Here is a 24588-nt window from a genome sequence, read left to right as displayed (position 1 = left end):
AAATACAGGAAAATTGTGCCGTACAAATCTTATCTGTAACCTTGTTAATAGGCTGTAAAAATTCCATGTCCATATCTCATTTCAAAGGTTGGATTAAATTGGTATAAAATTATGTACGAAAACTGTGATTCTGTCAAAAATGTTGAAAACAAGCCATATTTGCACCCCTCTTTTGAAGTCACAGAGCAGTCTTTTTGGTTAATCTCACTTTTGACACCTCTTTGACACTCAAAGAATCTAAAAATGCATTTACAATAGCAGTCATGCATTCTGAATGCAAGCACTGCCTTGTCAAACTTTCCTGAAAAACAGTAAAAAATGACTTTCCCTTTTCAAACATTTTTTAAAAGCTAGGGGACCTCTACCATAGTTAATACACTAAGGACTCCCCAACTTCCTATTATTTGGTCACTTTTTCAGAAGTTTCAACGGGCTATAACTCTGCAATGCCTATGACCCCAAATGTCTAGTTTTTTTATTCCACAGAGAATGTTGACTACTTTTATGTTTTAATAGTTTTATTGAAGTTTGTAATTGACGCTCTAGCCTTTACCACCACCTTAATGAGCTTTCCTAATTAGGGATATATATTTGGATTTATCGGATCAAAATTGGCTAAACATGCTATGTACATTGATGATTATACCAGGTTATACCAATATTGGAATTCATTTCGCACTTAAGTTTTCAAGTCAGCTAATTTATAGTTTGCATATCTAATGAGCTTTCAAAGTTTGGAATATATAGTTTCAAGGACTTGACAAGAAGCAATTACACTTGCTATATAAAGAGGTGATACAGTGACAGCAGTCAAAGAAATTAATTATTTCTATTTCAGCTAATTGCGTATTTGAATACTTAATGACCTATAGAGTTAATCTGTGGTGAATATTGTTCATTATGTTGATCATAATACTTTCAATGAAGTTGCAAACATGTGGCAAAGGTTCAAATTTGCACATAACTGCAATATACCGGTATAATGAAACACGTGAGCATTTACAGTTCATATCTGGTTATTCCCCGAGGACGCAGTCTTGCGGGGACTTATAGATTGGGTCCTCTCCGTCCTTCAGCAGCTGTTTCTCTGTCACCCCTGAGCTGATTTTTACGCTCCCATACATGCATATGTATATATGCAAATGAAAAGTATTCGTATAAGGTGGCAAAATGGCGTCTGTGTTAGACTTGGTTCAAGTCGGTGAATTTTGAAAAAAATAAAATCTTTTAAAATAGTTTCTCTTAACTATCCCTATTTGTTTAAACTTGGCACACAGACATTGTATTGTAGTAGGGATGCCAGGCCCTTTTTTGATCTTGGTTAAACTTACTTGAATTGTATTTTTTCTTGAAGATCTTGTCTCAGGATTCAAAAAACTGTTTGAATGATGGTTCTATCTTGTCTACTTCCAGAGTTATGATTTTTAGCTCCCATAGCCATATGTATGTATGTATGGCAATGGAAGCTTTTCTTATAGGCTAGGGAACTGTCTGTATGTCTGTATGTCTGTGTGTCTGTATATCTGTATGTCTGTATGTCTGTCCGTCAACATCAAAAACTCCAAAACCGCTGCACATTTCATCTAGATATTGGTGTGTACATGGATGATTGGCAGTAGATGAGATTTTGTTCAAATGAAGTTGTCATTGCCAAAAATATGCAAATTAAGTGAAAAAATGTAAAAACAGACAAAATTGAAAAAACTCAATAACCACTGAGCAGATTACATTAAAAATTAGCATGTAAGTACTTTGGGCTGACCTGAAATGATTATGCACATCTTGGGTCAGTATCTTGGACTTGCTATTTTTCATGAATTTTTTTGTAATTTTCTCCCATTTTTGGTCAAAAAATCTTCTTCTCTGAAAGCACAAGTCCGATTGATTTGAAACTTGGTATGGAAGTGCATAGGAGTGACCTTTCCAAAATTTGGGCAAATCGTGGTGAAATTTGCATTTTTTTAGTTTACACGTCCATAGACTCCCATGTATAAGGCAGATATCCATAGACTCCCATGTATAAGGCCACGAAAAATAAAAATTTAGTTTCTCATCGTATTCATATTGCAAAAAGGATGCAGTGACACAATTTTTAGTCCCCACGGATGAATTCCAGTATGCTTATAGATTGGGTCATGTCCGTCCGTCTGTCCATCCGTGAGTCCATCCGTTCACGCAGATATCTCAGACATTTTGATAAAATGTCACGTGACCTTGGTGACCTTTGACCTCAAATATACATATTTGTCCATAACTCAGTAACCACAAGTGCTACACCCTTCATATTTGGTATGATGGGAGACCTTATGACGCCACATACTGTACCTCATTAATTATGCACATATCTTATTGTGAACAAGCCAACAGAGCTGGATGTCTGATTTTTGGTATATAGGGATAACTATAGGATAGAAATTTGTTGACAAAATGTCATGTGATCTCGATGACCTTTTACCTAAAATATATGTTTATGTCAATAAATAAGTAACCACAAGTGCTATATCCTTTATATTCAGTAGGATGGGAGACCTTACAAGTGACAACACACACTTTATTTCATTAATTATGCACATATCTAATTCTTGGCAAGCGAATAGAGCTAGAGGTCTGATTTTTGGCATATAGGGATTAATTAGTAAAATTTTTTTTTTCAAAATGTCATGTGACCTCGATGACCTTTGACCTTGATTATACATATATATATGCATAACTCAGTAACCACAAGTTCTATACCCTCCAATTTTGATAGGATATTAGACCTTAAGATGTCACATCTTGTACCTCAATTATTGTGCGCATATGTGTTTCTTGGCTGGCCAATACAGCTAGAGGTCTGATCTTTTTTCCCGATTTAGAACCATAACTTAGACATGCCTCATGTGTTTCAAATTGGGAACAACGACACAGACCTATGTGCCCATAGATCTCAACATATACACTCCAGTGATACTTCTTAATGACCAGAAAGCGTTTCACTAAATTTGTGATTTTAGTGGTAACAACATTGAAAGATATGAACAACTTGTCCCTCTTAATTTTTTTTGTAGGTTTTTGGCGTTGGAATACCAAACCCATACAGATTAAGACCGTTTTTAGGTGCCAGGGTACCTGTAAATACAAGTTTTTCACCACTTATCAATATGCATAATCCATACAGTCAAACAATACAGGTTTGTAATCTCTCATTTACACTTTTGAGCCCTTGCAACCATAGTGGTGTGACCCTCTGTTACCAATGGTGAGTGTGACAGAGTTTACAGGAAAAGGGCAAACAGGAGGGAACAGGTTAAAGATATCTTTTCCTTAATGTCATTCCTTAGTGAGTGACAGGAAAAGGATCTCTGAGATAAAGACAGTATAATGACAGTGAGAGATACATATATTTCATCAATTCCATCTTTCTTACATTAATAAGGATTTACATCAATGATTGTACCAGTACATTGTCACCTTCAAAAACTCTGTCGCTTGAAGGTGTTTTCAGAAACCATAAATGAAACCATAAATGAAAGAGAAACACCCTACGGTAGATTTAGGGTGCCTGACAAACACAATCCTACAACGTATGTGGATTAATAATTGTAAACATGCACCCAGATACTATCAGGAAATAACCCTTGGGGCTCCATTTATGCAAGATTAAAAACTTGAACTTCCTGCCTAGACTTCCTGTGACGTAGGTCACTGGACTCCCCAAGTAACCCAGTTATAATTCTTGCACGACTGTCTATGACAGCTCCGTACGGCTCCCACAAGTTTTTTCGTCGCCGTGGCTGCCTTATTCCGCTCAAGGAATGACAGCTAAGTGACTATTTCCCTTTTGGGTACCTTATTCATTGTTTTCAATTAGCCTTTTCCGCTAATTCTGTTTTTCAACGAGTTCTTGAACGTTTTCACGTGTCAGCCTTTTGGGCTATTGTGTTACGCCATGTGTTCCGTATAGCTTAGACACTCTGTACTGTATTGTTTCATCGGCGTTTATTTCACGCACGAGTGGTTGTACAGTTGTATTTTTCAGTGTTCCTATTTTCAGTGTTCCTTGAAAATTCTTTATTGTTTTTTGAGTCAACACTCGTTCCGATTTTCGTCATAGCTTTCTCCTATCGGACGTGTGATTGTAAGCAGCAGTTCTCACTGCAGGACGGATATGATTTGTATTTCCGATGTCGAGAATGCACAAGGAGTCAACCTTGTGACATTTGTTTGACTTGGACACAGGACGAATGGTCTAATTTCACTCTCTCGCTCGACGATGTCACCCCGGACATCCCCGGGGCTGACCCGTCAATTTCTGAGTCGCAAGTTTTGGTTGGAATGCACCGTGCTCATATGGCTGGTGACACCAACACAGAAATTAGCTCCGTTCAGGGTGGACAACCTCCTAAGACAAAGGAGGCTTTGTCTGACCCACAACAGGCAAGTGATGTCCGTTTGTCATTGAATGTTACCGAAGGGGCGGTTAATCCCGGTGAAACAACGCAATCGATTTCTACCGCGGGTTCTAGCCAGCCCATTTTCGCGCCAAGCGAGACCACACTTCCTGTCTCTGGGCAAGCTGCTTCCGGTACTGGGTGTCCTGGACTTATGCATACTTATCAGGTTGTCCAGGGACCCATCCTGCAGCAAAGCGAGATAGTACCAACGTGTCCTACACGAGCTGGAGCGCAATTAGGTCATCCTAATTTCAACCAGGCTACAGTAGGTGGGGTCCCTGGTCATATGTATGCTACTCAAGTGAATCAAGGACTTTACCACAACAGGATGGGGCAGGCCAGCCATACCCTGCCCAACCTAGGGATCAAATGGGACATCCTAACTTCAACCAATATTCTACACAGTACCAAGGCTCAATGTTTGCCCCTAATGTTCCAAATCAAGGCCCTTACCAAGGGAATTTCCAACAAGCCGGCACTTTTCAGCCATATGGAAGTTATCCTCCTTTCTTCCAACCGGGCACGTATTACCAGCCTCCAGGTTGGAATTACTTTAACCCAGTTGTCCCGGGACAACAGATACTGTACCATCACCCAGTTGGGACGAATGTTACACAGCCGGGGTTTCAACTACCGGGCCCTAACGTGGGTACAGGGCTTCCTGTTGGGCGCACTTGTCTCATGGGGCCTATACCAGTGCAGAACCGCTCGTCTTCGACAGGCAAACAGACTGCCACTGGTTCGACTTATAAGTCGGTTCCCACTGGCAAGGGACGTCATGGTGTTAAACGCATGCATCCGTCCCCTGCTAACATGAGTCGTCTTGGTGCCCCTAGCGACAGGCTCACTGAGTCGACGCATACTGGACGGCCTAGCGCAATGGGGCAACCTTCAGCGGTTAGAACCGGTTCTCAGGTGGTGCCCACTGTTGCAAGAAAGAGCAAATCTCCATCTCATGATGCTCATAAGCGCCACTCGGCTCCAGCGTCCAGCGATGAGGATAGCGAGGATGGCTTACCGCCCACATTGCACTCTCGCAATATTTGGCGTCGACCTTGACAGTGTGTCCGTCCACGCCCCGTCTGAGGATCATGAATTGGACGGTCACGAGTCAGACGCAGCCACGTCCCAATCAGTTGCCAGCGATGCTAGGTCAACTCGAGGGGAAGGGGACTCGGAAGAATCGCATCAGACATCAGTTATTTCCGTCGTTATTACGGATATATCTATGAGACATTTGGGGAGGAGTGTCCTCCACCTCCTTCGCCACCTCGGTCTGAATCTCACGTGTTGTCGTATGTTAACCAAACAGAGAAACAGACCGAACCTCGTTCTTTGCCTAACTCTCTCGCGCTTAAAACCGCAATAACGAAAGTTCAGAGCGAGATTGTGGGGAACAATACTAACACCCTGCCATTACCTATTGGTAAGTTACCGGCAGCGTCCCACTTCATGCACAATTAAAGATATAAGACGCATGACTCATTATTCACAGCCAGCCTCCCTAAATTGGATGCAGACACCGGTAAGGTGGATAATCAAGCTGGTTCGTTTAAATCTATCACGATTGACCACACTTTATTGCAAGTAGTAGGTCAGTCTGTCAATGCGACAGTAAGAACGCTCTCTCATTTTGACTGGCTCGTGGCTCAGTTGGTACGTATTGCCGAGTCCACTGATCACCCAGACCAATTTTCGGATTTGACTTGAGCAGTGGGAAATACCCCTAGAGTTTTCCGTTCGTAGTCATGCTATGCTGCAGTTATTGGAGCGTGATGCCTTTCTAAATCGCCCTTCGGTCCAATTAACTGACGAGCTTAAAGCCAGGGCCCGTGTTGTCCTCTTGGATCCTCAGGCTCTATTCCCTGGCAAGCTCGCTGAATTCGCCAAAGAGGCTACTAAAGCCGTTTAGAGTAACGCTTGGCTGTTTGGTCGGGACGGACGAAAGTTGGACGGTACTGGGGCTACACGCCAGAAAAAGTCCTCCAAGAAGTCTAAGCCCAAGGGTAAGGCACAGTCTAAGTCATTTCGTACTCGTGCCCAACCCTACGACAAAGACAATAGAAATAAGGCTAAGAAGCAATTTTCAACGTCAACATCGTCGGCTGCAAGCCCAAAAGGTCAGCACTCCTGACGCCCCAATAACACTACCGCCCATTCTGTCCCCAGACATTTCGGTGGGAGGGCGTCTTCGTCACTTCGCCACCGAGTGGCAGAAAGTGACAAACGATCATTGGGTACTGTCAGTGGTCCAAGACGGGTACAAACCAGTCTTTTCGACCGATCCCCCTCTGGTGTGGGACCCACCATGTTTTGCCCGCCAGACAAGCCCATACTCATCGGCAATGGCCGAAGCAGTGCAAGGGCTGATGTCATCCACCACCAATCCGTCAGAACACATCCATATCTCGATGATTGGCTACTACCCAATCAAAGAAGAGACGTACTCGAAACACATCTCAGCCTTGTCTGGTCGATTCTCCTTCGCCTCGGGTTCATCCCGAGTATAGAGAAGTCAACTCTCACCCCATTACGCGACATGGCATTTATTGGGATGAGGCTCATTACTCACTCAGGGATTGTTTGCCCAACCCAGGAGTGAGTGGACAGACTGTTAGCTGTCATCAACTCTATCCTGCCCCGTCCATCTATTCCGGTCAAGCTCCTGTTGGAAGCTATCGGCATGATGGTCTCTATGCTGGCAATCATTCCTGTGGACGCACCTATGCCTTCAACCAATTCAACTGTATTTGTTGGCCCTTTGGCGCCCCACTCAACAGCCAATTACTCACATTATATGTGTGAGACCAGCTTTCCGTGCCCACCTAGGGTGGTGGCTGAACACTGAGAATTTGCTGGAGGGTGTTCCCCTGCGGGTACCACTGCCCACTCAGTTTTTGTTCACGGACGCCTCCACTACTGGTTTGGGAGCGCACCTGGACGAACTGACAGCATCGAGCAGTTGGTCTCACGACCAACGGGAGCGCCACATCAATTGGCTAGAACTCCAAGCGATAACCAACCAGCATGTCCTGGTCAATACAGACAATGCTACAGTAGTTGCCTACATAAACAAAATGGGAGGGACCAGATCCCCAACGCTGTGTCACCAAGCATGGAACTTGTTCATGTGGTGCAGGGAACACAACGTCCTCCTTCGGGCTCTTCACCTGCCTGGCAAATGGAATCACATTGCCGACGCTCTGTCTCGAGATCGAAAGGTGATTCTGACGGAAAGGGAAATTCCCCAGGAAATTGCCAATCAGATTTTCGCAATTTGGGGAACACCATGGCAGACTTGTTTGCGCCGTTCAAGAACCGCAAACTACCTCTGTTTGTGTCGCCGGTCCCACACCACAGAGCCTTGGCAGTCGACACACTGTCGATGTCATGGAGGAACCTTCTCCTGTACGCGTTCCCTCCATTGCTCCTCTTGCCGCTAGTTCTACGGAAAATAGCAGACGAGGAAACCACCGTGATAGTAGTAGCACCAGCATGGCCCAAGCGCTCACGGTATCCGATGCTACTTGACCTGTTAGTAGAGCGCCCTCTGGAGCTACCCCTCCGCGAGGACCTACTATTTATTTTCAAGGTCCACAACTGGTTCATCCCGACCCAGGGGTGTTCAAGCTTCACGCATTCAAGTTGTTGAGCAATCCCTCGATGCAAGCAGATTTTCTCAAACAGCTGCCGCCACCATCGCTAGACCTCAGAGAGCCAGCACCTTGGCAGCTTACGAAGACAAATGGTCGAAACTCTGTGATTGGTGTGGTAAACAGAATATTGATCCGCTCAAAGTCTCTGTTAGCCAGTTAGCTGAATTCTTTTTATTTTTACATAATGACAAAGAATTCTCCCTGAGCACCTTATCTGTTTATAGTACCTCTATTGCAGCGACTATCAGAAGTGTCTGGGGCCCGGATTTTAGTCACAATGCAGCTTTAACTGCAATGCTCAAGAATTTCAAAATTGAGAGACCCCCTTCACGGCGTTTGGTCCCTCAATGGAGTTTGTCTTTGGTTCTGAGTGGTCTACAGCGGCCGCCCTTTGAACCATTGGCATCTATCAGTTTGAAAGCACTTACCCTTAAAACTGTGTTTCTTGTGGCATTAGCATCTGGCAGTCACAGGAGCGAAATTCATGCTTTTGGTGCCACTAATGCCACCCGTTTACTATTAAAGCTCTTGACTCGCTGACAGGCCCAGACCCTCAAGAGCGCCTATTATGCCCAGTCCGTTGTCTTCATTGGTATTTAAAATGAACCGAGTCCTTTCGTGCGGGGAGGGTTAAACTTTTTCCTTCTATTCCCCCCACTCCCTCACAGGACATTTCCAAGTCGACCATTTCAAATTTGATTACAAAAACAGTCCGTTGGACTTATAACGAAAGTTCAGAAACTGACCAGAGTAACAGCCCATGAGGTTAGGGCTATCTCTGCTTCCTCGGTGTATTCGGCCAGTATTCCTGCGGACAATGTCCTTTGCGCAGGTACATGGCGTTCACCTAACTCCTTTGTCAGTTTCTATCTTCGGGACATGGCATCAGAATCGGACAGTTTGTTTTCTCTTGGTCTGCTTTCTGTGGGCCAACAGGATATTCCTGGTAAAAAAAACTAGTTTCCCCGCCTCCTAAGGTCTATGGGATTCTGTGTTTTTCCCGATAGTATCTGGGTGAGTATTTCAAATCAGCAGAATTGTAGTTTATACCTAAACTAATTTCTGCTATGTAGAAATACTCACCCAGCTCACCCGCCCGCCTCCCCACTTGATGTTTTGTATAACTTGGGGGAGTGTGAGACACTAATTTTTTGGTTAATGGGCAATACTTGGTCAACTGTTTTTCTGGTTGTTTTTGCACCTGGCAGTTCTTCTAGTAGTTTGGGGAAATTGTCACTTCCTAACTGTCGTACTCTAACGAGCGTGGACAGTTGCTTACGGAGTATAACTGAGTTACTTAGGGAGTCCAGTGACCTACGTCACAGGAAGTGTAGTCAGGAAGTTCAAGTTTTTAATCTTGCATAAATGGAGCCCTAAGGGTTATTTCCTGATAGTATCTGGGTGAGTATTTCTACATAGCAGAAATTAATTAGTTTAGGTATAAACTACAATTCTCATCGATAGAAAAGTACAACATGTTGGTACTCTAGATCTACCCCAAATGGGGGCTTAAATCTGAGCAATGGCTTACCCATGATTACAATACATGAAGACAGATTAATTTTTGCATGACTCAAAAATGAGCTCTTAAAAGTGAGAAAATTTCAAAAATCAAGAAATGTTTAACTACTGGAGCTAGTGTAAAATGCCATCAATCTTGGGCTGAAGATGGTTAAGAAAAATGATTTTGTCGTTGAAGAATTGAAGTGCATATGCTTGATATACACCATATGTAAGTTAATAGATTGATGTTAGGTTTTGAAGAAGCATCACAGGAAGACATAGGAGGAGGTGTCTCCAAAGTTGGGGACTTAAATAGCATTTGTAGATAGATCCCTAAAATGTCGTACATGAAGATGCACCATTAACATGAATGTGAACAACTTTGATTGCCCTTAAAAGCATAGAAAATTGATTTGTTACAAAGTGAGAATAGTTAAACAATTGGAGTGTATAAAAAATGCCATAAAGCTCAGCCTGAAAACTAGAGAGCAAAGTGATATAGGCCAGCGTTGTGGAGAATAAAGCTGCAGGTTTTGCACTAATTGAAATAGGCGAATTGTCAATCACAGAATCATGTTTAATGTTGAAAGGTGTAATGTTCTCTTATGTTTACAAAATTTGTTATAGGACAAGAAAAGTAGATGCAGATGATATAAAGCTGATGACAAGTTTCAGCAACACATAGACCATAATGCAATTAAATACTGCATGTAGAGAAAGCTTCACTTCATCCATGTCAGTACATTCAGAATAAATAGTGAGTCAGTTTGACATGCAGCTTAGCTAAGGAGCTAACAGAATACTTACCCAGCTTATGAATTGTTATCATATGGCAAATGTTTTCAAAATTGCAACCTTTACTTGTGTCACTGGAAGTCAATGACACATGCTAAGTTTTTGTGAACACAATTTGTACAGATTAACCTGTCCAACCCAATCTCAATACAGAGATTGAAGCGCAGTGTAGTGGCACCGAGTGTAGACTCTCTCACAGCCCCTCATTCACTACGCACCTGAGTCCTCAACCATATGGTGATGATCTTTCAATGGTCAAGTGAGGCTCGCTGAGCTGAGCTTGCTCAGCTCAACTGCTGAGGGCGGTATTTGTGATCTGAGACGTAGCCGGTGAGGGGCTGTGAAAGAGCCTACACTGAGTGCAGCATAGATAATTCTAACCAAGCAAGAGAGTCTCTGTGTTGTTGACCGCGCCCCACCAATCTCTGCTGCAGGCAAATTTAAATATTCCTAACTGGGACTTCTTTCAGTCCTGCATGTGCCCAACTGGCTCAATAAATGTTGTGGACATCTCAGATTTTGATGGGAGCTCTCCAGCTAGAGATCACACTTGAAACATGTACATAAACATGTCTTGGTCTGCAGCTCACTGCTTCTATTTTAATTTTCTAGTCTACAAACATGCTTGTATTAAATACACGTGTATTGCTTGCTCTCGTGAAGTCCCTTGGTGAGATACCAGTACTGTACATAATCTTTGCTGTTTAAATGTTACTCAGGTTACGGAGATGTATTCAAGTGGTGGAGATTTACATTTAGAGTTACCCTCTGGAGAAAGAGAGGCTTTACAATCATTCTGGGTGAGTTCATCAAATATTTCCATTGACTCTGATCACATTAAAACACTGCCAGCAATTCTGATCACATTGTGGAAACACTGACAGGGATTTCAGTGTTTCATCTAGGCTGTGCGATTGCATGATTGCCCCCTTTGGTGTGCTGCGCGCCGCCAATTGCACATAGAAGGGGTGACCCATCGCTCACTGCACTGAGCTGGCTGGAATGGCATATCAAATATCATGGGTATCACATTTCAACGCATTTGACACGTTATCGGCACCTGTTAATAGTGTGGCAACGGGCATTGTTTAGTGTAGCAAGAACATTTACATGGAAGGGACTAATTTTAGTTCGATTTTGATCCTTTTTGAACTGCTTCAATAAAATGCTGTTGAAACAATACCACACGTTAATTTCCCTATGCTGATTTTGCATATGAAAGCCTGTCAGCCAGTTATTGCTGGCGCAAATAAACTTGGAACACCGAAGTCCCTATATACATAGGGAAACCGCTGGGAATATCCCTATATCGCCAAGTAATCAGCCAACAGCGGTATCGCTAGTGCATTGGATCATCTTACACTTTGTTTATCGAAAACACTGCGGGGTGCCCATGCTGTGTCTCATAGACAAAACGCCTTAGCAGAGGCCGTTCATTTTGCGTGAACGATGGTACAATAAAGAATTGACGTTTTGAGTAAGTTACGTTGGTAAATTTCAATGACCAGGGAACCTACATCTGATTTTAGTCATATTGGCCCGAAACCAACTCGCCCGTTGAATGAGATTACACGTTCGTTGGTACCGCGTTCCTTGTGTTAAAATTCACACCCCCCTGTCGATTTAGTCTGTAAATATTAATTATGGATGGTATAATCGAGACTGTCTATGATTTTATCAATTGGAACAAAAATATTTCGATAGATTGACTAACACAACCAAAATTTTAAGCATTTTTCTTCAACTTTAAAAATAATTCATCGCCTGGACATCGCCGTTTTCGTTGAAAATGCTCCATTGATTAGTCGAATATGAACGGCTCAGGATTACCTTGGCCATGTACTGCCTGAGAGATGGCTACTTCTTTAGCTATTTTTTTCAGTTTCGGTAAAGATATCGCCATCTATTCCTTTCAGTGCACAGTGCAAGTCTGTTTACGTTTGCAGGAAAAATATATCGTTGGCTCGCCCAACAAATTGAATTCGGGTGAGTTGGTATCGGGAATCTGGGTGGTTTGAAAAGGTACCCGTTTTCAAGCAAAATGTAGGTTATCAACATCATTGATGATATGCCTTTTTTCTCACCGTGTTGTCTCATTTCCCTGTAATTTTTTAGTGATGGCGATTTGAAAATAGTAATTTCTTGTCCGCTGATTGTGGCGATTTGATGTAGCTTTCAGAATTCTAAGTACGAAACGTCGACGTCACTGGCTAGGCTGCGGGCCATGCCGCGGGAGATCAGAAAACACATTTTCAAACTTTGGGTCAAACCAAGTTTACGTTCTCGATTGGATAACGTTGATGTCAAAAAACAAACTTTGCCATAGCGATTAAAATCTGCAGCATGTCAGCGTTCTTTGCAGTTGATGATATGATTGAAACATTTTTATTTAGCCTGTCCTTTTTCATCGTACGTTTCTTGAGAATAGTATGTACCCACTTCAATCGGATACCCCTATGAATAATGATATCATCTGTATGACGCACGCAAATAAATGTGATTGAACTATGACTTTCTTGAGTCATGTCAAGGCCGAGACTCGGACACGGTTTACGTTGCCTTTGCCTCTGAGGAGAGGTTTTCAGAAACAAAGCCGAGAAAAGGTCTAGCTTTATCTACGGTTTACTTTATTCTTCAAAATCACGAAAGCCGTCGATGGTGACCGTAGAGGTTATGGCCGACAGTTGGATGCTTGTAACATAGATTCCCCGCCACGCCACGCCGTGCGCCAGCAGCAACAAGTCGGACCATCCACGCTCGCGCTTTATTTCAACTTGATAATCAGCTGATACACTGAAATTCTCCGAAAACCGAAACCTTGCCAGTATTAGTTCTCACAGAATTTCGCTACGACATCTCGGATAAAAAAAACGTCAAAGCCAGGAAGTTTTACTTAGCAACTCGCATCGGTGCATGGCCGATAACGTACCGGTAACGTACCGGTACCATTGGTTATTTTCACAACCGTCTATTCCTCACTTAGAATACGCATCTACTTTACACCTGTCGACAAACCATAGATCCTCGAGAAACGAGGGTCTATGGACAAACCGGTTTCTTCGAAACGAAATTAGAAATTTAGCGACTTTGAATTTCACTCAAGGAAACACTGTCGCTTTGAATGGAAATTGTCGAAGTACATGCTCGAGATATTACATCGCTCGATGGGAGTAAAACGTGAATAAAGGTCCATGTAGGCCTACAACTAGACTTGGTTCAAGTCGGTGAATTTAAAAAAAATAAAATCATTTATAATAGTTTCTCTTGTGTCTCTCCCATTTCGTACAAACCTATCCGGAATTTGGCAGCTCACGCCAGGTTTTCCCAGCGATTGAATGCGTCACGTTTCAGTCTGCGCAGTAGTGAGTTAGTTTCTGCCGGATTCACCGGGTGAAACTCCGCTGTATAGCGTTCACACTCATAGCGTTCACCCGACTCATCGCGTCCACTCACGCGCGCGTTTCACATGAAAGCAGAATACAAATCATTGCGTTCACTCCACTCAAACATTCACAAATCACAGACTTGAACCAAGTCTAGCCTACAACATATAAGCTTAAGAAAGAGACGCAGATTTTAAACCTCAACGTAAGCTGATCACTTTATAAAAATGAAAGTTAAAAATACAAATTTAACCACAATGCCGGGTGTAATTTACAATTTTTGTGAGATAGTGGAAATAACAGCATTTATGATGACACGCCTGCACAACGAAACGAAGCCAAACGATAGCGAGCTCCATGACAACACCTACCGTTTTCTCACCTGCACTCTTTCTTCATTTTGAGGGAAAGTCTGTCAAAACGGTTGCTTCAACAGGTTCCCTGCTCATCGAAATTTACCCAGGTAACTTTACTCAAAATGTCAATCCTTTCTTGTACCATCGTTCACGCAAATTGAACGGCCTCTGCTATGGCTTTTTGTCTATGAAACACAGTATGGGCACCCCGCAGTGATTTCGATAAACAAACTGTAAGATGATCTAACTCACTAGCGATACTGCTTTGGCTGATTACTTGGCGATATAGGGATATTCCCAGCGGTTTTCTTATGTATATATGGACTTCGGTGTTCCAAGTTTATTTGCGCCAGGAATAAGAGTTATGCTCACAAAAGTTACATTGCCCTCATTTCTGTGTCACATTATCTCCATACAATTGAGAAAAGGAGACAAACTTAAGTTTTTGTGCATCGAATGAATGTCCATAACACTATGAAAATAATTCTGATAGCAAAAATTGACATGAAAAATTGGACTTTACAGTTACAGAAACGTGTTCATTTCAGACTGCATGAAATGAAAGTCACAAGCAAGCTGTGGTGTCAATGGGTCCGGCGTTTGAATTAAGTGAACAGACACTGACTTATTTTTCAGGCAAAAAACCCTAAAGTTAACTGTCAGTGGCAACCAACCTTTCTGTTTGTTATTTTCCCATTCTAAAATGACTGACAAAAAGCAACTGGAGCGAATCTGACATCAAGAAACTCTGCATTCAAGATATGGCAGACTATTCCGACCCTCTAAGTTGTTCATTTTAACTCTACTGAGCCTGCGCACAAAACTACAGACCAGCTAGGTCAGTAGAAAAATACAGCCAACTGGTTTGTAAAGGGTAATGTTGATCCAAACTTACATTGGTGAGGGATGATATAAGCACAGTAAAAATGTGACAAACAAGTACATTATTTTTAGCTACTATAGACTATAGTCTATAGAAGCTATTGTATCCGTCCGTCGTCAGTCTGTATGTATGTATGTATGTATGTATGTATGTATGTATGTATGTATGTCCGTTTGTGAGGTGTCCGTCCACTTAAATATCTTGAGAACTGCAGTACTTACTGATTTGATATTTGTTGTGTAGATGCAAAATATGATTATGAAAAACTTTTTTTAATTTTTTGATACTGTTGAAAATATGCAAATTAGCGCCAAAAAGGCGTTTTTGGTAAAACACTTTTTTCATAACCGCTGGTCAGACAGCTTTGATATTTGGTATACAGGTCCCTAGGGATAACCCAACTTGGATTTGTTGAAATTGTGATGAAATCTGCAAATGTGTATTTTTAAGGAATTTTTTTCTCACTTATGGTCAAAAATTTATTTCATCAAAACTTTATTTGATACAAGATACTACTTATGTTTTTTAACATGTTGAAAGATACTGAATGAATCGGTAACCATGCATATATTTGACCCCAGTTTTAGACACAATACATGAAACCATCGCGAGAATGAATAATGGTCATGACCATTCAGCATTGACCATTCATGGTCGCTTTGTTATTCGGTATACAGGTCCCTAGGGATAACCCAACTTAGATTTGTTCAAATTGTGATGAAATATGCAAATCTGTATTTTTAAGGAATTTTTTTGTCATTTTTGGTCAGATTTGACTTACATTGTATGTAATTCTTGTACTGTATAAACCCTATCAATTCACCCAGAAAAAAATAATTAATATGATTTTAAATAATTGAATTAATTAGGAAATCATCAAAGCCATAGTAATTTTAGTGTGGAATTATCAGAAAGTTCAATTTTTAGCTCCCATATATATGCATATGTATGTATGCAAATGGGAGGTATTCGTATAAGGTGAAAAAATGTCGTCTGTATGTATGTATGTATGTATGTATGTATGTATGTATGTCCGTCCACATCAAAAAGTCCTAGAGCGTAGCACCTACTGTCTTAGTATTTGGTGTACAGGTGCACCTAGGGGTGGAGATGTGAATTTGTTCACATGAACATGTCAGTGCCAAAAATATGTAAATGAGGGGGAAAAAAGGAAAAATCCTGCAAATGGCTAAAACTAAGTAAGCAGTGGTCAGATTTGGTTGAAACTTGGTATGCAGATTTCTTTAGGTATTCTAAATTAATTGTGCAAAAATTGGGATGAAATTTGCATGTTTGTATTTTTAGGGTATTTTTTCAGTTTTTAGTCAAAAAATCTTGTTCTCTGAAATCGCTCGTCTGATTGCTATGAAACTTCATATTCATGTTCCTCAGAATGACCTCAGTCATGCTTAAATTGTATTGATATTGTCATATTTGTAATTTTGGGGCAATTTTCCCTATTTTTGATAAAAAAAATTTTTATCCAAAAACTACTGATTTGATAGCTTTGATATTTGGTATACAGGTATCTAAGATTAATCTCAATATAATGTATTGAAGGTATGTTGAAACTGGCAATTTTTTTAGCTCCCATAGCCATATGTATATATGGCAATGGAAGCTATTCTTATAGGCTAGGGAAATGTCTGTATGTATGTATGTCTGTATGTCTGTATGTCTGTATGTCTGTACGTCTGTATGTCTGTATGTCTGTATGTCTGTATGTCTGTCCGTCAACATCAAAAACTCCAAAACCGCTGTACATTTCATCTTGATATTTGGTGTATACATGGATGATGGGCTGTAGATGAGATTTTGTTCAAATGAAGTTGTCATTGCCAAAATATGCAAATTAGTGCCAAAAAGGCGTTTTTGGTAAAAAATCTCAACCGCTGGTCAGACAGCTTTGATATTTGGTATACAGGTCTCTAGGGATAACCCAACTTGGATTTGTTCAAATTGTGATGAAATATGCAAATCTGTATTTTTAAGGAATTTTTTTGTCATTTTTGGTCAAAAATTTATTTCATCAAAAGCGCTTGTCTGACAGCTTTGATATTTGGTATACAGGTCCCTAGGGATAACCCAACTTGGATTTGTTCAAATTGTAATGAAATAAGCAAATCTGTATTTTTAAGGAATTTTTTTGTCATTTTTGGTCAAAAATTTATTTCATCAAAAGCGCTTGTCTGACAGCTTTGATATTTGGTATACAGGTCCCTAGGGATAACCCAACTTGGATTTGTTTAAATTGTAATGAAATAAGCAAATCTGTATTTTTAAGGAATTTTTTTGTCATTTTTGGTCAAAAATGTATTTCATCAAAAGCGCTTGTCTGACAGCTTTGATATTTGGTATACAGGTCCCTAGGGAAGCCCAACTTGGATTTGTTCAAATTGTGATGAAATAAGCAAATCTGTATTTTTAAGGAATTTTTTGTCATTTTTGGTCAAAAATTTATTTCATCAAAACCGCTCGTCTGACAGCTTTGATATTGGTATACAGGTTCCTACAGATAAACTGAATATGATATACGGAATATATGATGAAATCTGCAATTTTGTATTTTGGTGCAATTTTTGCCATTTTTGGTCAAAAAATGTGTTTCTCAAAAACTACTTGTCTGATGCCTTTGATATTTGGTATACAGGTTCCTGGGGGTTCTCTTAGTGTGATATAGTGAAATTTGATGAAATCTTCAATTTTTGTATTTTTGGGTCAGTTTTTTGCCGTTTTGGTCAAAATATTTGTTTCTCAAAAGTTACTCATGTGATAGCTTTGATATTTGGTATACATTTTTATACATAATTATGATGAAATCATCAATTTTGTATTTTTGCAGCTAATTTTGCCATTTTAGGTCAGGCCATCCTGAAATGAGCTATCAAAGATCGCAACCTTCTTCATCAATACATATGTCACGAAAAGTTGCTCTCTACATAACACAGCAGAGCTCTGTCGACCATTGGGTTGCTTGTTAGCTCTTATAGCCGTATGTATATATGTTTACTAGTTTACATTTTATTGAAAATCTCAATAGCCACTGAGCAGATTAGATGAAAAATTAGCATGTAAGTACTTTGGGCTGACCTGAAATGATTGTGCACATCTTGGGTCAGTATCTTGGACTTGCTATTTTTCATGAATTTTTTTGTAATTTTCTCCCATTTTTGGTCAAAAAATCTTCTTCTCTGAAACCACAAGTCTGATTGATTTGAAACTTGGTATGGAAGTGCATAGGAGTGACCTTTCCCAAATCTGGGCAAATCGTGGTGAACTTTGCATATTTGCATTTTTTGGCTATTTTTTTCATTTTTGATCAAAAATTTTTTTTAACTCTGAAACCACACGTCCGATTGAGTTGAAACTTAGTGTAGAGGTTTTTACGGGTGACGTCAGTAAGATTTGATCAAATTCTGGTGAAATTTGCATAATTTTATTTTATTGGGGGAATTGTTTCTATTTGTGATAAAAAAATCTTTTAGCTTGATTTTAGCTTGTTTTGATAACTATATGGGAGCGACCAGTGACATTGTCACTATTTTTTATTTTTGGGCAATTTTTGCCTCTTTTGGTCAAAAAATTATTCTCCTAAAACTAGTGATCTGGTAGCTTTGATATCTAGTGTACAGATTCCTAGGGTTTATGTTAATTAGATATATTTAAAATTAGGATGAAATCTGCAATTTTGTATTTTGGGGGCAATTTTTCTCATTTTTGGTCAAAAAATTTGTTTCTCAAAATTTACCAGTCTGATTGCTTTGATATTTAGTAAAGTGGTTCTTAGGGTTTTGTTAATAGATATATATTGAAATTAAGTTGAAATCCGGAATTTTGAATTTTTGGGGCAACTTTGCGAAACTTTCAGTTTTACTGGGATATCTTTCATTTTGTATATTTAAGATTTTTTTTGGTAATTTTATACCTACTGGAACTAAGAGTATATAATGTGGTGATTTAGTAAGCATTGGATATGGTTAACTTTATTTGGTGTTGAAAATCGTTAAAAAAATCCTGGCAGATTTTGAAAAATTTCCAAACAAATGCCAATAAAAAATTCAGCCAGAGAAGGTTTGATAAAAAGAAAAGGTGGGAGAGTGGGGAAAAAAGAATGTACAATGGATCGGATAAAAAAGATAATGTACCTCATCGATCTTCCAGACACCATCCCTTATCAAATGGTCCACCCCGATGTATTTTTGTGCGTAATTAACCATGCAGTGTATTTTAGTTTAAGATGTCAAGTTAGGTAAGGATTTGAAAGGATTAGTCAAGTTCACCACAGTTTAACTTTATCTCTTGTGTCATCATCCTTGTGTACTTGGTTAAGTTTTAAGTTGTTCCAGATGTGGATGCACCAGCTGTTCTGGAAGAAAACAATGTTTACTTTTCCCTGTATAGGGTTTTCTGAGTTGATGATTTTATGTTGAAATTTCTCCATGTATCTGGTGTATGGGCAAAGTGTAAACATTGGTTGCATGTTATGTATTTCAGTCCATGTCAAATATTGTAAATGAAAAATCAAGAACAGTTTACTGTGTGCTTGTAAAAGATAACATATTTGTCAATACATAAACTGCCTTGCAGATTGATTGTCTTAAATATTATCACAGAAGTAGAAAAGGAAAGGAAACTAATCAAATTGCTGTAACATATTCACTCTCAGTGCCTGTATAGGCCTATACTTATCTATTTTATCATTACATTCAGCTGTTTGTTATATCTTTATCACTCTCCATGGGCCAAGGCACACTTGGGGTCAATGTCATCACTCTGTGCCAGTCTGTGTATGTCAGTCTGTCTGTATATGTATGTCCATGTTTCATACAATTATTAACTTGTTTTGATAACTATATGGGAGCAAACAGTGATGTTGTCACTATTTTTTTTTCTTTTGACAGTTCATAGTGAAATGCTTACAATCTTGGAGGATTAAAACATGTAAAGGCAACTTTCCTGAATCCCAACTTTGATATATTCTGAACCGTCATTTATTGTGCCCTGTATGTTATCTAAAAGAAATTGCTCATAATAGTTTGTCATGATAGGGTGGTCGAATAAATAGAGATAGAGAAAGTTCTATTTTCCATTTATGGTTGACTTGGTAAGGATAAAATAAATTACTTTTTGAGGAAAAAAATAGAGTGGTCAATTAAAAGAGTGGTCAAAGTGATAGGGTTTTTAGCTACTATAGACTATAGTCTATAGAAGCTATTGGGATGGGTATCCGTCCGGCATCCGTCGTCAGTCTGTATGTATGTATGTATGTAGTATGTATATATGTATGTATGTCCGTTTGTGAGGCGTCCGTCCACTCAAATATCTTGAGAACCGCAGTACTTACTGATTTGATATTTGTTGTGTAGATGAAAAATATGATTTTGAGAAACTAGTTTTTCAATTTTTTGATATGTTGAAAATAGGCAAATTAATGCCAAAAAAGGCATTTTTGGTAAAAAATCTTCTTCTTCATAACCGCTGGTCAGACAGCTTTGTTATTTGGTATACAGGTCCTTAGGGATAACCCAACTTAGATTTGTTCAAATTGTGATGAAATATGCAAATGTGTATTTTTAAGGAATTTTTTGTCATTTTTGGTCAAAATTTGACTTACATTGTATGTAATTCTTGTACTGTATAAACCCTATCAATTCACCCAGAAAAAAATAATTAATATGATTTTAAATAATTGAATTAATTAGGAAATCATCAAAGCCAAAATAATTTTACTGTAGAATTATCAGAAAGCTAAACTTTTTTTGACAGTTCATAGTGAAATGCTTACCATCTTGGAGGATTAAAACATGTAAAGGCAACTTTCCTGAATCCCAACTTTGACATATTCTGAACCGTCATTTATTGTGCCCTGTATGTTATCTAAAAGAAATTGCTCATAATAGTTTGTCATGATAGGGTGGTCAAATAAATAGAGACAGAGAAAGTTCTAATTTCCATTTATGGTTGACTTGGTAAGGATAAAACAAAATTACTTTTTGAGGAAAAAAATAGAGTGGTCAATTAAGAGAGTGGTCAAAGTGATAGGGTTTTTATGGTAAAGCTGGGCTGTAAGATTCCTCATGTGCTATTTATAGCAAATACAATAGCATTATGCAATCTGTGTAAACAGTGCAATGAAAGCGTTACATGATTCCTTATAATGCTTTCGATGACCTTGAACTTCTTAAGTTTCAAACATTTGTCTCTTCAGTGTGCTTTCTCTGAGTACGTAGTCTCAACTTATTCAACAGAACTTACAATGTTGATTTGAAAGTTAAACTGTGCTTGGTTAATAGGATGAAAATACTGATAAAAGATAACCAGTTTAAGATTCTTTATATCCACCTTCTTCATCAATACATGTGTCACAAAAGGTTATTCTCTACATAAAACACAGCAGAGCTCTGTCAACTGTTGAGTCGCTTGTGTTTTCAAAACCGCTGGTCAGACAGCTTTAATATTTGGTTTACAAGTCCCCAGGATGACCTTAGTGAGATAATTTCATACAGTCAGGAAATACTTAATTTTGTAGCCATGTCTATAGTAGCTTCAGGGACTTTGGCCCTATGTTTGAATTGTACCATAATAGAAGCCGCCCCCTTCTCTGAGCCCATCATGAAACAATGCGCGCTGAAATTCACACCAGCTGGCTTGCGTGGTTGACTAGTGCTAATGATTGACAGGTGTCTTTCTTACAGGAAAAAATACACAAAAAAAGTTCCTTTTTAACACTACCACCATTGTGCATTTTGTCATTGATAGTAACGAAAGTACAAACAATGCGGCATGTATGGGTACGTTTGTGTGCATGTTTGAACGCAGTCCCTCTATCGGGACCACGGCCGAAGTGTTTGTCAGTGTGGTAAACACCGCCATAGTCAATAACCTGATGCAAAAATTTTGATGCAACGGTGTTTTGTCTACAAGTTAAAATAGTTGAGAGATTGGGATACAATTTTTCAAATATGCAGTTTTCATTCAATACCCACGTACCCCTACCGAGGCCTGACGTACCACAACACCACCTGCACATGAATGAACAGCCTATACTGTACTGAGGCTGCTGAATGACCATGGTGGGTGCGTATAAACTTGTACACGGTCTGTTTTTGATCATGACAAAATAAAGTTTGACTGCGAAACAGTTCACAAAAACATGCCAGTAAAGTTACCAAAGGTCATTCACTTGCCTTTATTGCACAAAATTCTGTATTGTACTCGTCCGAGTATGAGCCACTGGTTCGGCAACTCAAAATGGCGGTAAATCTAGGAGACCACATGTTATCTGCCAGGGACGCTTAAGTTATGCTAATTTTATGCACGATTTTTTTTCAACACCACTCGATCTTCTATTGCTTTCAAAATCGACGTACACATCCAAAGAAATTGATTGTACAATCTCTGAATACAGAAGTGACATTTTTGTGAAATTTCAGCGTCAAAATAAACCCTAAACTTGAAACAAAGACGTCATACATGCTGCTGATCAACAGTAAACTTAGTGTGAACTGGCATGCACTTGCCTGCACAGAAAGGCAATTCAACATTCCAGTATTAAATAAACTGTCTACATCTTGTGAAAACACCAATATAGCAGTGAAAATTGTAATAGTCACCAGGAAAGTCTTCACAAATGAAAGGATAATTGCTTCAAACAGAAGAAACTGCATGTTTACAGGGTGAAAACATCTTGGTCATGAATGAAATTAAACAATGGCTGACGTGAGTGAGACTATACTATTTAGGGGACAGGAGTAAGCATGGTCAAGAAAGTACTGGACAAACGTGTCATTTTCCTCACAATGCTGTCAAGGGAACTCCAGTTTCCCATTGTTTTAAAATCTTTTAATAGCTTATAATCTAAAAGTAATTTTATCAAGTTTAACAACCAAATACACTCTCCTAACGTTTCTATATTGGAGTTATACTAGGGCAGGGGCTTTTTATGTTCTCATGCGGACTTCAGTGGTGTTCATTTTCATAATAATAGCGATAGTAATGCTTGGTGAGCATGGAGAAAAATATCGAAACACAGGAAATGTACGTAATTAAAGCCGCACCGGGACTTCAGTTCGTAATCCCAGGGGTCCCTCAAAAATGTTTCTAATACGGTATTTTACTTTTTTCTACATTGAACTATCTTTAGGCAGTTTATACTGTAGCTTAGAATTTTTCTGATTGATATATTTAATCATCTTTTGGGTTCTTTGGGTCCATATCCCACCTCATGCCCCTACATCATCAACTATTTGCCAACAACTCCATGCCAAGAACCAATTACCTGACCTGGCCACACATTAGAGAAGCTACAGCATCATTGACGGTATTGTTTCAGGAATATTAATGCTTATGAATATTAATGAGCTGTCCGCCCCTCTTGGAAGCCCTATACATTCACAAAAGTGATACCCAAATTTGTTGACTTTTGAAAAAATCTTATAGAGGATGGTGTTTGCAGCCAGCAGCTTGGATTCTGTAAGCAAGTGATTTATGGCTTGTAGTCTGTATATCACAAGTGACATCACTGCAACATCAAAAGACGTCCATAATGTTTCAATTAAATCCCCCACTAAATTTTAAAATCCCCCTCAAAATTTTCTGTAGAGGGGAACCAATCCTCCCCCAGTGTAGGATCCTAGATGAAACACTGAATTCTGATTGCTTCATTAAAACACTGATAAACGACTTTAGGGATCTCTTAGGATATTGTTGATTTGGCTGCTGCTTGTATGATTCTGCCTTTGGTACTGAACATACCCTTTAAGGATATTGTTGATTTGTCTGCTGCTAGCATCAGGCTGCCTTTGGTACTGAACATACCCTTTAAGGATATTGTTGATTTGTCTGCTGCTAGCATCAGGCTGCCTTTGGTACTGAACATACCCTTTAAGGATATTGTTGATTTGTCTGCTGCTAGCATCAGGCTGCCTTTGGTACTGAACATACCCTTTAAGGATATTGTTGATTTGTCTGCTGCTTGCATGAGTCCATTCTTCTTCAGTCTAGCCTTATCAGGGTGCCCATTAAGTTTTACTTTGATTATGTTGACATACTGTAGATTCTTTTATGCAAGTTTTAAATACATACATTTCATACATTGCCAGTTAAAAATGTTGGCCAGTGTATTAGAGAATCAGACCAAACTGAGAAACTAAATTGATTGCAATCATTTCTTTGCAGGAAATACCACCTTTTCAGACAAAATCTGTCATGAGGGCTAGCTTTGTAGGGCGCATAGAAAGTAATCACACAGCCTTTATTAGAATAAAAACAAACCAGACAGAAGAAGAAGAAGAATTTGTAATTCTTCCTGTTGAAGTTGAAGTTTCTTCAGGTGAGTTTGTGTGCCTCTATCACTTGACAACTATTCTGCCACCAGGTTATATTAAGTTCATGTCCATAAAGAAGCTTACATCATTTGTTCAGGATCTCATCATGATTGGAGACCAAAGAGCAAACCCAGTGTCCGCCAAGGACCTTTTTGCATACAAATGTGCAGGTATATGTTTGTCATCTTCTAGTGTTTTGACTAGTCCCAATATTTATTTTAAAGTGTTGATTCCAAATTTGATATTGAACTCT

At 39.4% G+C, this 24588-nt stretch overlaps 1 protein-coding gene across 7 annotated transcripts in view; it reads left to right on the top strand.

Annotated features, from left to right (window-relative positions):
• LOC139130335 (transmembrane protein 131-like) overlaps positions 1-24588 on the top strand; it is a 273369-nt gene that overhangs the window by 67811 nt on the left and 180970 nt on the right. For all 7 annotated transcript variants that reach the window (XR_011551826.1, XM_070696090.1, XM_070696089.1 and 4 more), the window contains exons 7-9: positions 3048-3170; positions 11107-11187; positions 24187-24340. Coding sequence is in view for 6 of the 7 variants with exons in the window: in XM_070696090.1 (XP_070552191.1) it covers positions 3048-3170; positions 11107-11187; positions 24187-24340 (358 nt within the window). In the remaining variant the exon portion in view is untranslated. The remainder of the gene's footprint in view (positions 1-3047; positions 3171-11106; positions 11188-24186; positions 24341-24588) is intronic.

This window comes from Ptychodera flava, chromosome 4 (assembly GCF_041260155.1).
Source record: "Ptychodera flava strain L36383 chromosome 4, AS_Pfla_20210202, whole genome shotgun sequence".
In the NCBI taxonomy this organism is placed as follows: Eukaryota; Metazoa; Hemichordata; class Enteropneusta; family Ptychoderidae; genus Ptychodera; species Ptychodera flava.
The sequence above is the reverse complement of the archived record's forward strand: the minus strand, read 5'-3'. Positions and strand labels throughout refer to the sequence as shown.